Below are 14,499 nucleotides of genomic sequence, written 5' to 3'. Positions count from 1 at the left end.
TTAAGTCTTTAAACAAACAAACAACGAAGAGTAACCCTGAATTTTTCATCAAAAATAACTTCTCAAAGTCAAATAATATAACGCAAGGTTGAATTCAGAAGCTTATGTTTAGGGACAGTATCTGGAGGCACAGATTGTGAGAGGTCTGTGTCTTTGATGCATAAGAAACAGACCAGCCCCTTCACGGAGGAAGTGATTGAGAATTACTCACCTGAAGTAACCAATGATGAGAATAGCCACAGCCAGGGATGCAAAGGAGACAGAGTATCCGACAGTGTACATGACATAGAGGCGTTCAAAGAACTCTTGCTGCAGGGCAAGAGATTTAATCAGAAAAGCATATTTGATGGAGGTAAATTAAGAGTGTGCATTTAAAAGATAGGCAATCTGTTGCCACATTCATATAATATATAAATTATGTTTATGGCCTTCCTTTTACTCCCCAGATTGAAGTCAGGATTAACATATAATAAAATAATTGGCACTTCTTCTTGCTTTAAGTGAGGCCAAACTCAATGTTTCAAGATTCACTTCATGGATTTTTTGCAGTGTTCATTTTAACTAGTTGGAATTGTATATCTAATGTGATATTTGGAGTAAATAAAACACACTGAAGGATGATTTTAAAACTAGTCAAAAGGATATATCACTTTTGGAATATTATTTCTAGTTTTCTTTTGCTTTTCTACCAAGCTGTAGTTTCTATGAAAGCAAAATGTGCAGATTTTAAATGAGCAGTTTGATGGGTTTTGACAAACTGAGTTCTTTGTGCCACTAGCTAGTCAAAAATCCACCCACCATCCAGCTCCCAGGTTAACTACTGTTCCAATTTCTGTCATCACAAATTGGCTTTATCTGTTCATGTACTTCATATATTTCTTGACTCTTCTCAGACTTCTTAGAATTATATAGTGTATACTCTTTTTTGTCAAGACACTGTTATGATATTCACTGATATTATTACATGAATCAACAGTTCATTCCTTTTTCTTCTTTTGTATTTCAAAATGACTATAAATTCAAAAGAAGTAGGAAAAGACAGTAAGAAAGGTCCTCTGTACCCCTTCACCAGTATCCTCCAATGCTTGCATTTAATTACACTAAAATACCAAACTAGGAATTTGGCATTGGTGCAATTCATGTGTTTACAGTCTGTGTCATTTTATCACACATGAAAAAAATTTTTAAACATCTCTGCAGTTGAACTACAAAAATAGTCCATCACAACAAAGATCTTCCTCCTGCTGTTCCTTTTATAGTCATACCTACCCTATTCCTCTCCACCATCCTTATCACCCACCAAACATTAATCTGTTTTCTATCTCTGCAATTCTGTCATTTCATAAATGGATAAATGAAATCCTATAGAACATGAACTTTGAGTCTGGCTTTTTTCACTCAGAGTAATAACCTCAAGATCCATTCAGGTTGTTATTCATACCAAGTCTGTACTTTTTTATTGCTGCACAGTTTGTGGCAAATGATTAGAATAATTAAGAGATATAACTAAACTAGGGCCTTCCAGGTGGCGCGAGCTGTAGAGAACCTTGCTGCCAATGCAGGAGACATAAGAGACACAGGTTCGCTCGTTGGGTCAGCAAGATCCCCTGCAGGAGGGCATGGCAACCCACTCCAGTATTCTTGCCTGGAGAATCCCATGGACAGAGGAGCCTGGAGGGCTATAGTCCATGGGGTCACAAAGAGTCGGACACGACTGAGTAACTTAGCACACTGCATGGTATGTACATAACCACCATTATATTTGAAATGAGTTTCAGACTTTGTAGATAACATACAAAGTTGGGTCATGTTTCTTATAGACTCTTCTATGTTAATTGGTATCTTAAGATATTTGTTTTTAATATAACATTGATATACTATTAAGGCTAAGTCCATTTTATATTTTTATTTTCTGTTATGTTTTTCATTTCTGTGTTTTAGTTTTCTGACCATCCCTGAATTACTCGAACAATTTGTAGAATTCCATTTTGATGTGTATTTTTGGTGGTGGCTTTTGGTGGTGGCTCTAGGTATTATACCATATAACAATGTGGAAGATTTGACCACTGAATTTTCAACTTTCTTCTTTTCTAATTAAGTATTGAGAGCTATAAATCTATCTCGACATCTGCTTTTGCTGTTTCCCACAGTCTTTGATATATATTGAGCTTTCATATTTATCCAAACTTTTGCCATTGGTCACATAATTTTCAACTATTTGTGAATTATCTACATATTTTAGTTGATTTTCTATTGATTCTTTTGTGGTCAGAGAACATACATAGGCTATGTGGTTTTATTTAAATTTTTTTTTTTTTTTTTTTTTTGGCTATGTGGTTTTAATCTTGAGATTTACTGAAACTTGTTTTATACCCCAGCATATGTTTTATCTTGATAAACTTTGGTGAGTACTTTAAAAGAATGTGAATTTTTCAGTTATTGTGAATGAAGTAAAGTGAAGTGAAAGTCTCTCAGTCGTGTCTGACTCTTTGCAGCCCCATTGACTGTAGCGCGCTAGCCTCCTCTGTCCATGGGATTCTTCAGACAAGAATACTGGAGTGGGTAGACATTCCCTTCTCAAGAGGATCTTCCCAACCCAGGGATCAAGCTCTGGGTCTCCTGCATTGCAAGCAGATTATTTATCACCATCTAAGCCATCAGGAAGGAGAAGGAAATGGCAACCCACTCCAGTGTTCTTGCCTGGAGAATCCCAGGGATGGGGGAGCCTGGTGGGCTGCCGTTTATGGGGTTGCACAGAGTTAGACATGACTGAAGCAACTTAGCAGCAGGGAAGCCTTTGAAGCTCCTAAACGCATGTATATTTAGGATTATTTCCTCTTGGTAAATTGATTCTTCGTAATTTTAAATATTGCTCTGTATTGGTAATGCTCTTTGTCTTAATGTCTACATTTCTCAAAGACAGCATACAGTTGAGTGGTACTTTTATTATCCATTCTATCAATCTCTGCCTTTTAAGAGAAATGTTTAGTTCACTGACCTCAAATACAATCATTGCTGTGACTGGGTTTAGATCTAACATATAAGTATTTGCATTCTATACGTCTTATCTTTTCTCTGAGCTTCTGTACCTACTTCCTTACCTTTTATTGGGGGTTGAGGGATGGGGAACTCAATCAGGTATTTATTAGTATTTCACTTGTGTTATCTTTTAGCAGTTACTATAGAGACTTGGTTATGCATCTTGAACTTATCAGACCTACCCTGAATAATATTGAACTATTTCACCATATAAACAGATATTTGCAATTATGTCCCTAATTTTGCTCCCTTAGCCTTTGTCACATCTAGATTTTGTTCTACATAGTTTATAAACCCTAATGAGAGGTTATTATGTTTGCTTTAAGCAGTCAGCAGACTTTTAAGTGAATTAAATTATAGATATGAAGATGGATATAAACATAGTAATAAATAAGGATAGGTATATAGTTTTGCTTATTATTTTAGTCTGTCATTTTTATCCACATATGTATCTATTCTGGTACTCCTCATTCTTTCCTGTCAATCTTGGCTTCCATCTGATATATTTCTCTCCCATCTAGAGAATTTTTTTTTTAGCTTTTCTTATACAGAAGTCTGATAAAGATGAATTCTCTCAGATTTTTTTCTGTCTGAAAAATATCATTATTTTCCCTTTATCTTAATGCATATTATCACTTTTAGAATGTCATTCCATTGTATTCAGGCCTCTGTTGTTTAACTAAAAGATAATCATCCTTTTAGTTTTTGTTCTCCTGAATACCATGTGCGCTTTTCCTCTCACTGCTTTTAAGGTTTTCTTCTTACCCTGATTTACAGCATTTTAACTATGATGTGTCAAAGTATGGTCTTCTTTTTATTTAAACTGCCTAGGGTTTCCTGAATGCCTGGGACCTGTGATTGATTTATTTCAGCCACTTTATAAAATTACCGGCCATTGCCTTCTGAAATATTTCTTTTGTCCTATTCTTTCCCTCTCTTCTTACCCTAATTTCACATATCTTAAGCAATTACATATTATCTCACAATCTCAGATGCTTTTGTTTATTTAATTTACTTTTTCTCCTAATGTGTCACTTGGAAAATTTCTGTAGCCTTCTTTTCAAGTTCACTGATCTTTATCATTCTGTGTCCAGTATTCTGTTGAGCATATCAAATAAATTCATTTTGAATTGAATATTTCAATTCTAGAATTTCCTTTTTAAAAAGTTTTCATTTCTCTGTAGTTTTCCCATCTGTTTATGTACTTTTTTCACTAAATCAGCTAACATATTTATGAGTCATTACCTGGAAATTACAACATCTGGATCATCTATTTTTTCTGCTTTGTTTTTACTCTAGATTTGCGGTCCCTACCCTGTAATTTTTTATTATATTATGTGCACTGTAAGTAAAAGAAGAGTTGGGACTGAAGCATGTAATATTGAGGCAGGAGGCAGATGGGCCCCCTCTCCCACCAGGGTAAAGCAAATTGGAGATCCATTTTCTATTGACCAAAATTCTAAGATAAGAATAGCGGGGCAATTAAGGGAAGAGGCTGGACCCTGCACAGACCACATAGTTCTCATTTCCGGAAGTTGGGAGACCTCCTGGACCACATATGTGCAGAAAAGGCCACTTGGAGGCCAAAGGGGAGTCATGTCAAGGGATGTTCCACCCAGATGCCTTTTTAGTAGGATCCATCTTGGCTAAGGGTTGCATATGCACACATGGGAGGATTCTGAGATATTACAAATACGGACTGTGAACCAGGCAAATCACAATGATTGGCCAAAGGAAACCCGAAAGAAATGCCCCATATTAGTGATTTAAACTGCCATGAAGGTACCACTCAGTGACTCTCCCTCTGGGTCTGCCTGCATGTCTATCCCACATGCACTGTACTCTCCTCCTAATAAATACTTTACTTGCTTCACTACTTTCCATCTTTGCGGAAACTCTTTTCTGCAAAGCCAAATGGCTAGGGCCCTTGTCACTGACCACTGGTCTAAGTGACTAGGATCTGGTGCCTTCACTGCTGCAATCCAGCCCATGTCTGGCTGGAAATCCAAGTCCCGCCCCAAGTCACTGCAGACAGAGGCCACCCAAGATCAGTATTAACAGGCTGAAAAGGGCATTCATCTTCCTCTATCAGGCTTCTTGGGTAGTGAGGATGGATTACTTTGTTTTAATCTGAGGTTGGGTTTGTGGTAGTTTTTCTCAGTTTGTTGTTCTTTCCATGATTCTGTTTATCCTGATTTTAGGTTTTGAGAGCAGAATTCCGAATTTTCCTTCAGTAGATGATGGGATCTTAGCACCAGCAGCCTCTAGCGGCCATTATATGGGTTTTTGTCCATCTGAAGGTTTTGTAAGCTGCAGAGAAACTCTTTCTGCTTTCTGAACCATCCATCAGCTATATAAAATTCATATAGCCTTTAGACCCAAGAATATATGATAATTTCTACAGTATGCTGCTGTTTTAAATATAATACTCTAAAGAATTTAACAACCTCATGGCCTCTCATAAGCATTCCCTGCCTTTTTTGTCTTTTAATTTCACTTTGCTGTGAATTTCGCTTTGCTCTCTAGCCTGCCCTGGGCTTCCTGCATCTCAGAACGCGTCTGTCCATTATGCTGCTCTGCTCCAGTTCTCAGCTAGCCACTGCCTCATTTTAGATGAAGACCTCTTGGGCCTACTAAAGATCTTTTTCAGCTCTATTTTGTCAGGCTTTTCATTCACTGAGATTTGTCATCTCGGGGGTTTCTCTCAGCTTTCCTGCCCTCCCCCAGCAGTCATGCTCTAAGTGAGGGCCCCAGATAGCCCAAGAGATATCTCTCAGCTCCTCTGTTTCTGTCCCATGCCTTCAGCTAACAGCTACCTCTCACCCAGTGAGGGTCCTACATACATCCTGGGAAGTTTCTCTGCGTCCACCTACACTGCCCCCAGCCTTTAACTCACTGCCTCCAGAAATTCAGTGAAGGCTCATGGGTAAGAACTGGCTGATGAGTAATAGCTCACCCTGAATGGGCTTCATTTCTTGGAATTCTAAGCCTTTATTCTAGTCCTCGTCTGATGAAAGTTCTTTTAAAAATGGTTCTTTTCTTTTTATCCCCTCTATAGCCTGGTTGCTCTCTTCTAGCACAGAAACAGGGATAAATACAGCTACAGGTCTCTTCTGTCATAAGAAGAGGCTTTCCTCTTTCTGCAATTAGCTCCATTTAGATTTCTTGGCATCTTCAGCTCACTGACAGGCTTTTACAAATTATTAATGTTGCATCTTACTCAGCTTTTTCTTAATATTGCAACTTCTCACACACTGACTAGAAGCAGAAGACTGCCTTTTTAAAACATTTATGACATATTTTCTCTTAATAAAATGTTAAACTTCTGTAGAAAATATTTGGATAATGTGTAAAATAAAAAAAAAAAAAAGAGAGAGAGAGAGAAGGGAAATAACTCCATAATTCCCACACAAGCAAAAAGAAACACTGCATTTCGTATATTTCTTTTCATGCTATTTCTGTGTATCATTTCCCATTGTTTTGAATATTTGCATCCCTAATTTATATACAACTTTATTATCTGATTTTCTTCCAAGTAACTGAATAACAAAAGGATTTCCTAAGACCACAAACTCTTTACACAAAATATATATTTCAGCTGACTTAGCCAATTCTTCATTGGAAATTTAAATTCTTCAAAACATTCACTATAATAATTAATGGTTCAGTGAACACTATTCCATTCAGTTCCCCCCAACTCCAAATCTTTATGCTTGAATCTCAGAAATGAAATTATAAGATCAAAGGACAAGACCCTCTTGAAGTCTCTTAGTATATATTGTTAAATTGTTGTCCAAAAATTCATAGAGCCTTTAGACAGAAGGATATATAATTTTTACAGTATGCTGATGTTTTTAATATAATACCCTAAAGAATTTAACAACTTCATGGCCCCTCATAAGCAATCCCTGCTTATTTGTTCTTTAATTTTTGAAATCGTTTTCTGGACAAGATTATTGGAGCGGGGTTGCCATTTTCTCCTCCAGGGGAACTTCATGACTTAAGGATCAAACCTAAATCTCCCCGTCTCCCACATTACAGGAAGATTCTTTACCACTGATCCAGAGGAAGCCATTTTCCCTTTTTTTATTGAAAGTAATTCTCTCATTGTCAAGTCAATGATATGAAAATTATTTAAAGAACAAAACAATAGATATTTTAAAAATCTTTGGCATGTATTCTTAATTCACTGTCTTTACTTTTATCTTTTGTTTCTTATACAAAAATTCTGATTACAACCATCAGTAATTAATATCTCATAAATAAGTAATATCATTTTGCCCTACAGCATATCAAAACTTTAGGACATATCCAGTTTTCTTATTAAAAGATTTTTTTACATTTCTTAAGTTTTCTCAAATTATTACTTAAGGGTTGTAAACAATAGAAAACACTCTGTATTTTTAATTAAGGAGATAAAATTACTTATGGCTAACAAAATTAGTCAAATTTTTCAGTTAAATTTTAAATCATGTTCATATAAAACAGTATATATTTTGGATATTTTACCTTCCTTTGATACTTTGACTCTTGGAATACAGAGTAGTCAAAAAGAATGGTTGTAATATTAGAGTTCAATGTAAATAAAATCATGATACAATTTAATGCCATTTAAAAGCTATGAAAGACTTGCATTTGTCATTTAATCCACAAATTTATAACACAGAACATGAAACACTGTGAATGTTTATCTATTTTAATGAAATTGAAATTATTTTAAAGTGTTTTACATTAACTTGGCTTTGGCTCCACTGTAACATACACAATAATCTCCTCACATTAACTAATTTTATCTGAGAAGCATGTCAACAATGACATACAAAACTGAAGTCTTTTAGCAACTTACTAAAGAGTCCTTAAGGTGGTAGGGTTTTGTGTTAGAAAAAAAATTAAGGAAAGAAGTCCTGACTATTAATGCCTAATCAAACAAGGAACTCTCCAACTCACCAATTCTCATGCCACTGCTCCTCCTCCCCCACAACCAAAAAAGACCACCAAGCATAAAGAAAAATGTCTGATGTTAGGAGAGTTATGTATTATGACTGTTCTCAGGGGCCTCATAAAATCATTTATACTTCAACTTATGTTCACCCCTACCATCATATGACTATGGTGAAGTTATGCTCATCCCTATAGCATCAAGCATTTTATAGATGAGGTCTGAGTGATAGGAATTTAAGCATGACTTTTAATCTATCTACCATATATAACCTAAAAGTAACTATCTAGAAGTTTCTGAAGTTTACATGTGATTACCATATCAGAAATAGCACCGATAAAGAATGTGGGGACCAGGGCCCTGCTCTAGACCCTGTCATAACTGAGCTGTGTCACTTTGATCGACCCCTCATCTCTGGTTCTAAGTTGACACACATGTGTACAATTGAGGTATTATGTGAGAAGATCTATAAGACACCTCCTCGCTCCTCTTTAACTCTACATACTCTGATTTTTCCTATGCTAATGAAATCACCTACTGGCAAATCCTATGAGATGAAAAACACATCTATACAATATAAAGTTACTCCAGGAACATAGAGTGAGACAAGATGTTTCTATTCATATGTAACCAAGAAAAAAATCATGAATTATATTGCTGACTACCTATTTGGAATTTTACACATAATACACCATCATAGAATAGGGTCATAAAGAGTCAGACATGACTGAGCAACTGAACTGAATGTAATATAAACATAATGTAAGATAAGTGACACATATTCACAAGTATACATACATATATCTCAGCCAGGTAATTCTAACCAAAAGAAGATATCAAAATGCTTCAGGACCTAGACCTCTCCTTAACCAGGTATCTGAAAAGCTTTCAACCTTGCTTTTATCCTTTTTGATATTTGTGTCAGATAATATAAGAGTTTTTTGTACAGTGGTTGGTAATCATTTTGTTTTCCTTTAGGGATTCACAAATACAAAAATACCATTACCTTTCCTATGTTGATATCTGGTTGCAGAAAGCGAAGGCAGTCTGAATAATTAGACCATGTTTTATTTAAACTGTGCATAAAATCCCATGTTCCATTGGGGTTACAGTGTCGGAAAGCAACTCCTATAAAGATGTGAAGAAAAACACTGAGATTGCTCAGTTCCTGTAGAGTCTATTATTTTTAAAAAAGGAAGTTTCTATTCCAAATGAGTCATTTCACAAAAAATTAAATACCTTTATGATTGAAGTCGTAAATATAAGGAGGACATGGGACAGCCAACATTTTCCCCACCGTTCCTCTAGGCCAACAAATGAGTCCATCCCATTCTGGGAAACAGTTTCCTTCTGATAAGGAAAAAATTTAAAAACAAATAAACAAAAATGCAGTTAGAACCAGAGAGTTATTGTGTTCAAAATACAAAATTTCAAGTCACTGCCTATAGCAAAATGTAAAGCAAATTGGTAGTTTTGTAAACTAGAATCGGATGGACATATGATACAAACATCTCAAAATTCATCCACCTAGCCTCATCAAAGGCCCATTGCTAGGAATATTTGATTTGCATAAATTAAAACTAGTGATTCTAATATATATGAATCATAGCAAGGAATATGTAAGAAACACCAAAATTCATTGAGAACAATTTCCTTTAGTAAAATTCTATCATAGTTGTAGCTACATTTTTTTACCCTAAGTTTTTCAAATTACTGTTGAAAAATATTACCCATGAAAAAGATTGAACTTCACAGATAAGTTCCAAGATCTGGGTTTGCCTTTTTACAAATAATTAGTAATTTATTTGAGTCTAACAATCATCTCAGACAAAATTCTCATGAACTTTACTCTCCTCCAGATGAATCCAGAACCCTATGACTTTTCACAATCTCAACTGCCACCACCACCCCCACCGCCCATCCACACTACCACAACTCCAGCCTTAATTATTGCAATGGCCCCCGACTGGTCTTCCTGATTCTATTCTTGTTCCCCTCATGCAATAGCCCAAAGGCTTCCCACCTCACTCTGAGGAAAAGCCAAGTCTCTTCAACATCTAAAATCCCCACAGGGGGAATGCAAACTAGTACAGCCACTATGGAGAACAGTGTGGAGATTCCTTAAAAAATTGCAAATAGAACTACCATATGACCCAGCAATCCCACTTCTGGGCATACACACCGAGGAAACCAGAATTGAAAGAGACACATGTACCCCAATGTTCATCGCAGCACTGTTTATAATAGCCAGGACATGGAAACAACCTAGATGTCCATCAGCAGATGAATGGATAAGAAAGCTGTGGTACATATACACAATGGAGTATTACTCAGCCGTTAAAAAGAATTCATTTGAATCAGTTCTGATGAGATGGATGAAACTGGAGCCGATTATACAGAGTGAAGTAAGCCAGAAAGAAAAACACCAATACAGTATACTAACACATATATATGGAATTTAGGAAGATGGCAATGACGACCCTGTATGCAAGACAGGGAAAGAGACACAGATCTGTATAACGGACTTTTGGACTCAGAGGGAGAGGGAGAGGGTGGGATGATTTGGGAGAATGACATTCTAACATGTATACTATCATGTGAATTGAATCGCCAGTCTATGTCTGACGCAGGATGCAGCATGCTTGGGGCTGGTGCATGGGGATGACCCAGAAAGATGTTATGGGGAGGGAGGTGGGAGGGGGTTCATGTTTGGGAATGCATGTAAGAATTAAAGATTTTAAAATTTAAAAAATAAAAAACTAATAAAAAAAAAATAATAAAAAAAAAATAAAAAAAATAAAATCCCCACAGGATCTGCTCTCTTCTCTGGCTTATCCCTCATCCTCCCACCCCAGGCTACACTCTTTATCCCTCTGTGAGCTTTCTTTTTTCTTCCACTATCAAGTTTTATTATAATTTTCTTAAACCATAGGATTTAAGGGCTTTGAGAGTGGGGAATTTTGTCACATACATTTGCTATTCTGTGTTGTTCAGGACTGTTCTCCATTAGTTGTGCATAAAACTTCCAAGAAGAGAGCCCATCAGGCAAGTCATATTCAAACTTCCCCAAAAGAGACTTTTAATGATTTCTGTATTCATCTTCCCTTGTTACTATAACAAATTACCACAAACTTACAGCTTGAAATAACCCAAGCTTATTATCTAGCTATTTCTGTCCGTCAGATGTCTATTGAGCTCGGCCAGACCTCTGCTTAGGTTCAGTTCAGTTCAGTCGCTCAGTCGTGTCTGACTCTTTGCGACCCCATGCACGCCCTTTGCAGCACGCCAGGCCTCCCTGTCCATCACCAACTCCTGGAGTTCACTCAGACTCATGTCCATCGAATCAGTGATGCCATCCAGCCATCTCATCCTCTGTTGTCCCCTTTTCCTCCTGCCCCCCATCCCTCCCAGCATCAGAGTCTTTTCCAATGAGTCAACTCTTCACATGAGGTGGCCAAAGCACTGAAGTTTCAGCTTTAGCATCATTCCTTCCAAAGAAATCCCAGGGCTGATCTCCTTCAGAATGGATTAGTTGGATCTCCTTGCAGTCCAAGGGACTCTCAAGAGTCTTCTCCAACACCACAGCTCAAAAGCATCAATTCTTCAGTGTTCAGCCTTCTTCACAGTGTAACTCTCACATTCATACATGACCACTGGAAAAACCATAGCCTTAACTAGATGGACCTTAGTCGGCAAAGTAATGTCTCTGCTTTTGAATATGCTATCTAGGTTGGTCATAACTTTTCTTCCAAGGAGTAAGCATCTTTTAATTTCATGGCTGCAGTCACCATCTGCAGTGATTTTGGAGCTCAAAAAATAAAGTCTGACACTGTTTCCACTGTTTGTCCCATGAAGTGATGGGACCAGATGCCATGATCTTCATTTTCTGAATGTTGAGCTTTAAGCCAACTTTTTCACTCTCCAATTTCACTTTCATCAAGAGGCTGTTTAGCTCCTCTTCACTTTCTGCCATAAGGGTGGTGTCATGTGCATATCTGAGGTTATTGAGATTTCTCATGGAAGTCTTGATTCCAGCTTGTGTTTCTTCCAGTGCAGCGTTTCTCATAATGTATTCTGCATATAAGTTAAATAAGCAGGGTGACAATATACAGCCTTGACATACTCCTTTTCCTATTTGAAACCAGTATGTTGTTCCATGTCCAGTTCTAACTGTTGCTTCCTGACCTGCATACAGATTTCTCAAGAGGCAGGTTAGGTGGTCTGGTATTCCCATCTCTTTCAGAATTTTCCACAGTTTCTTGTGATCCACACAGTCAAAGGCTTTGGCATAGTCAATAAAGCAGAAATAGATGTTTTTCTGGAACTCTCTTGCTTTTTCCATGATCCAGCGGATGTTGGCAATTTGATCTCTGGTTCCTCTGCCTTTTCTAAAACCAGCTTGAACATCTGGAAGTTCACAGTTCACATATTGCTGAAGTCTGGCTTGGACAATTTTGAGCATTACTTTACTAGCATGTGAGATGAGTGCTTGCTGCTGCTGCTACTGCTGCTAAGTCGCTTCAGTCGTGTCCGACTCTGTGCGACCCCATAGACGGCAGCCCACTAGGCTCCCCTGTCCCTGGGATTCTCCAGGCAAGAACACTGGAGTGGGTTGCCATTTCCTTCTCCAATGCATGAAAGTGAAAAGTGAAGTCGCTCAGTCGTGTCCGACTCTTCGAGATCCCATGGACTGCAGCCTACCAGGCTCCTCCATCCATGCTAGATACTCACAAACCTAAATCAAGAACTATACAGGGTTAAAAACCCGTTTCCTTACTCATTCCAGTTGCTAGTAGAATTTAGTTCCTTGCAGTGATGACTAAGATTCTCATTTCCTTCCTGGCTGTTAGGTGAGGGTTGTTCCCAACTTCTGGAAGCCACTTGCATTCCTTGGTTCATGGTCCCCTTCCTCTGTCTTCAAAGTCAACAAGGGAGGTCAAGTCTTTCTCATGTTTTCAATCTCTTCTCCACTCTTCTTTTCTCTTACCAACTATTTTTTTGTTTTGTTTTTCACTTTTAAGAATCCATATATTTTGCATTAGTTCCACCCAAATAATGCAGGCTAATTTTCCTATTTTAAGGTTGATAACCTTAATTCCATTTGCAATGCCCCTTTGCCTTGTTACATAAATACACAGGCAGAACACCAGAGATTAGGGTTTGCACATCTTTGAGGGGACATTATTTTGCTACCAGAAGTACCATTACAGCTCTCAATCTTTTAGTTACCAATTACACTAACTGCGGCTGAAGATTTTGTTCTAGCTAAGGTGGCAGAGTGGTAAAGAAACTGCCTATCAATGCAGGAGATGCAAGATGCAGGTTTGACCCCTGGGTTGGGAAGATCCCCTGGAGGAAAAAATGACAACTTGCTTCAGTAATTTTGCTGGGAAATCCCATGGACAGAAGAGCCTGGTGGGCTAAAGTCCAGTTCAGTTCAGTTCAGTTCAGTCGCTCAGTCATGTCCGACTCTTTGCAACCCCAAGGACTTCAGCAGGCCAGACTTCTCTGTCCATCACCAACTCCAGGAGCTTGCTCAAACTCATGTCCATTGAGTCGGTGATGCCATCCAGCTATCTCATCCTCTGTCTTCCTCTTCTCCTTCTGCCTTCAATCTTTCCCAGCATCAGGGTCTTTTCCAGTGAGTTGGTTCTTCACATCAGGTGGCCCAAGTATTGGAGCTTCAGCTTCAACATCAGTCCTTCCAATCAATATTCAGGGTTGAGTTCCTTTAAGACTGACTGGTTGATCTCCTTGCAGTCCAACAGACTCTCAACAGTCTTCTCCAACACCACAGTTCAAAACCATCAAGTCTTCAGTGCTCAGCTTTCTTTATGGTCCAACTCTCACATCTATGCATGACTACTAGAAAAACCATAGCTTTGACAAGACAGACCTTTGTCAGCAAAGTAATGTCTCTGCTTTTTAATATGCTGTCTAGGTTTGTCACAGCTTTTGTTCCAAGGAGCATGTGTCTTTTACTTTCACGACTGCAGTCACCATCTGCAGTGATTTTGGAGCCCAAGAAAATAAAGTCTGTCACTGTTTCCATGTTTCCCCATCCATTCTCCATGAAGTGAGGGGACCAGATGCCATGGTCTTAGTTTTTTGAATATTGTGTTTTAAGCTAGTTTTTTTTCACTCTCCTCTTTCACTTTCCTCAAGAGGCTCTTTAGCTCTTCTTCACTTTCTGCCATAAGGGTGGTGTCATCTGCATATCTGAGGTTATTAATATTTCTCTCAGCAATCTTGAATCCAGCCTGTGCTTCATCCAGCCTGGCATTTTACATGATGTACCCTGCATATTAAGTTAAATAAGTAGGGTGACAATATACAACCTTGACGTACTCCTTTCCCGATTTGGAACCAGTCCATTGTTCCATATACAGTTCTAACTGCTGCATCTTGACCTGCATACAAATTTCTCAGATGGCAGGTAAGGTGGTCTGGTATTCCTATCTCTTTAAGAATTTTCCACAGTATATTGTAATCCACACAAAGGCTTTAGCGTAGTCAATGAG

The 14,499-nt window shown here is 37.9% G+C and overlaps 1 protein-coding gene across 2 annotated transcripts in view; it reads right to left on the bottom strand.

Moving 5' to 3' along the window:
* PTH2R (parathyroid hormone 2 receptor) overlaps positions 1–14,499 on the bottom strand; it is a 97,671-nt gene that overhangs the window by 67,509 nt on the left and 15,663 nt on the right. For both annotated transcript variants that reach the window (XM_004004878.6, XM_042244122.2), the window contains exons 3-5: positions 9,218–9,328; positions 8,985–9,106; positions 212–309 (exon numbers count right to left, since the gene is read on the bottom strand). In XM_004004878.6, the coding sequence (XP_004004927.4) occupies positions 212–309; positions 8,985–9,106; positions 9,218–9,328 (331 nt within the window). The remainder of the gene's footprint in view (positions 1–211; positions 310–8,984; positions 9,107–9,217; positions 9,329–14,499) is intronic.

The sequence above is a fragment of the Ovis aries genome, chromosome 2, assembly GCF_016772045.2.
Source record: "Ovis aries strain OAR_USU_Benz2616 breed Rambouillet chromosome 2, ARS-UI_Ramb_v3.0, whole genome shotgun sequence".
NCBI classification, from domain to species: Eukaryota; Metazoa; Chordata; class Mammalia; order Artiodactyla; family Bovidae; genus Ovis; species Ovis aries.
The sequence above is the reverse complement of the archived record's forward strand: the minus strand, read 5'-3'. Positions and strand labels throughout refer to the sequence as shown.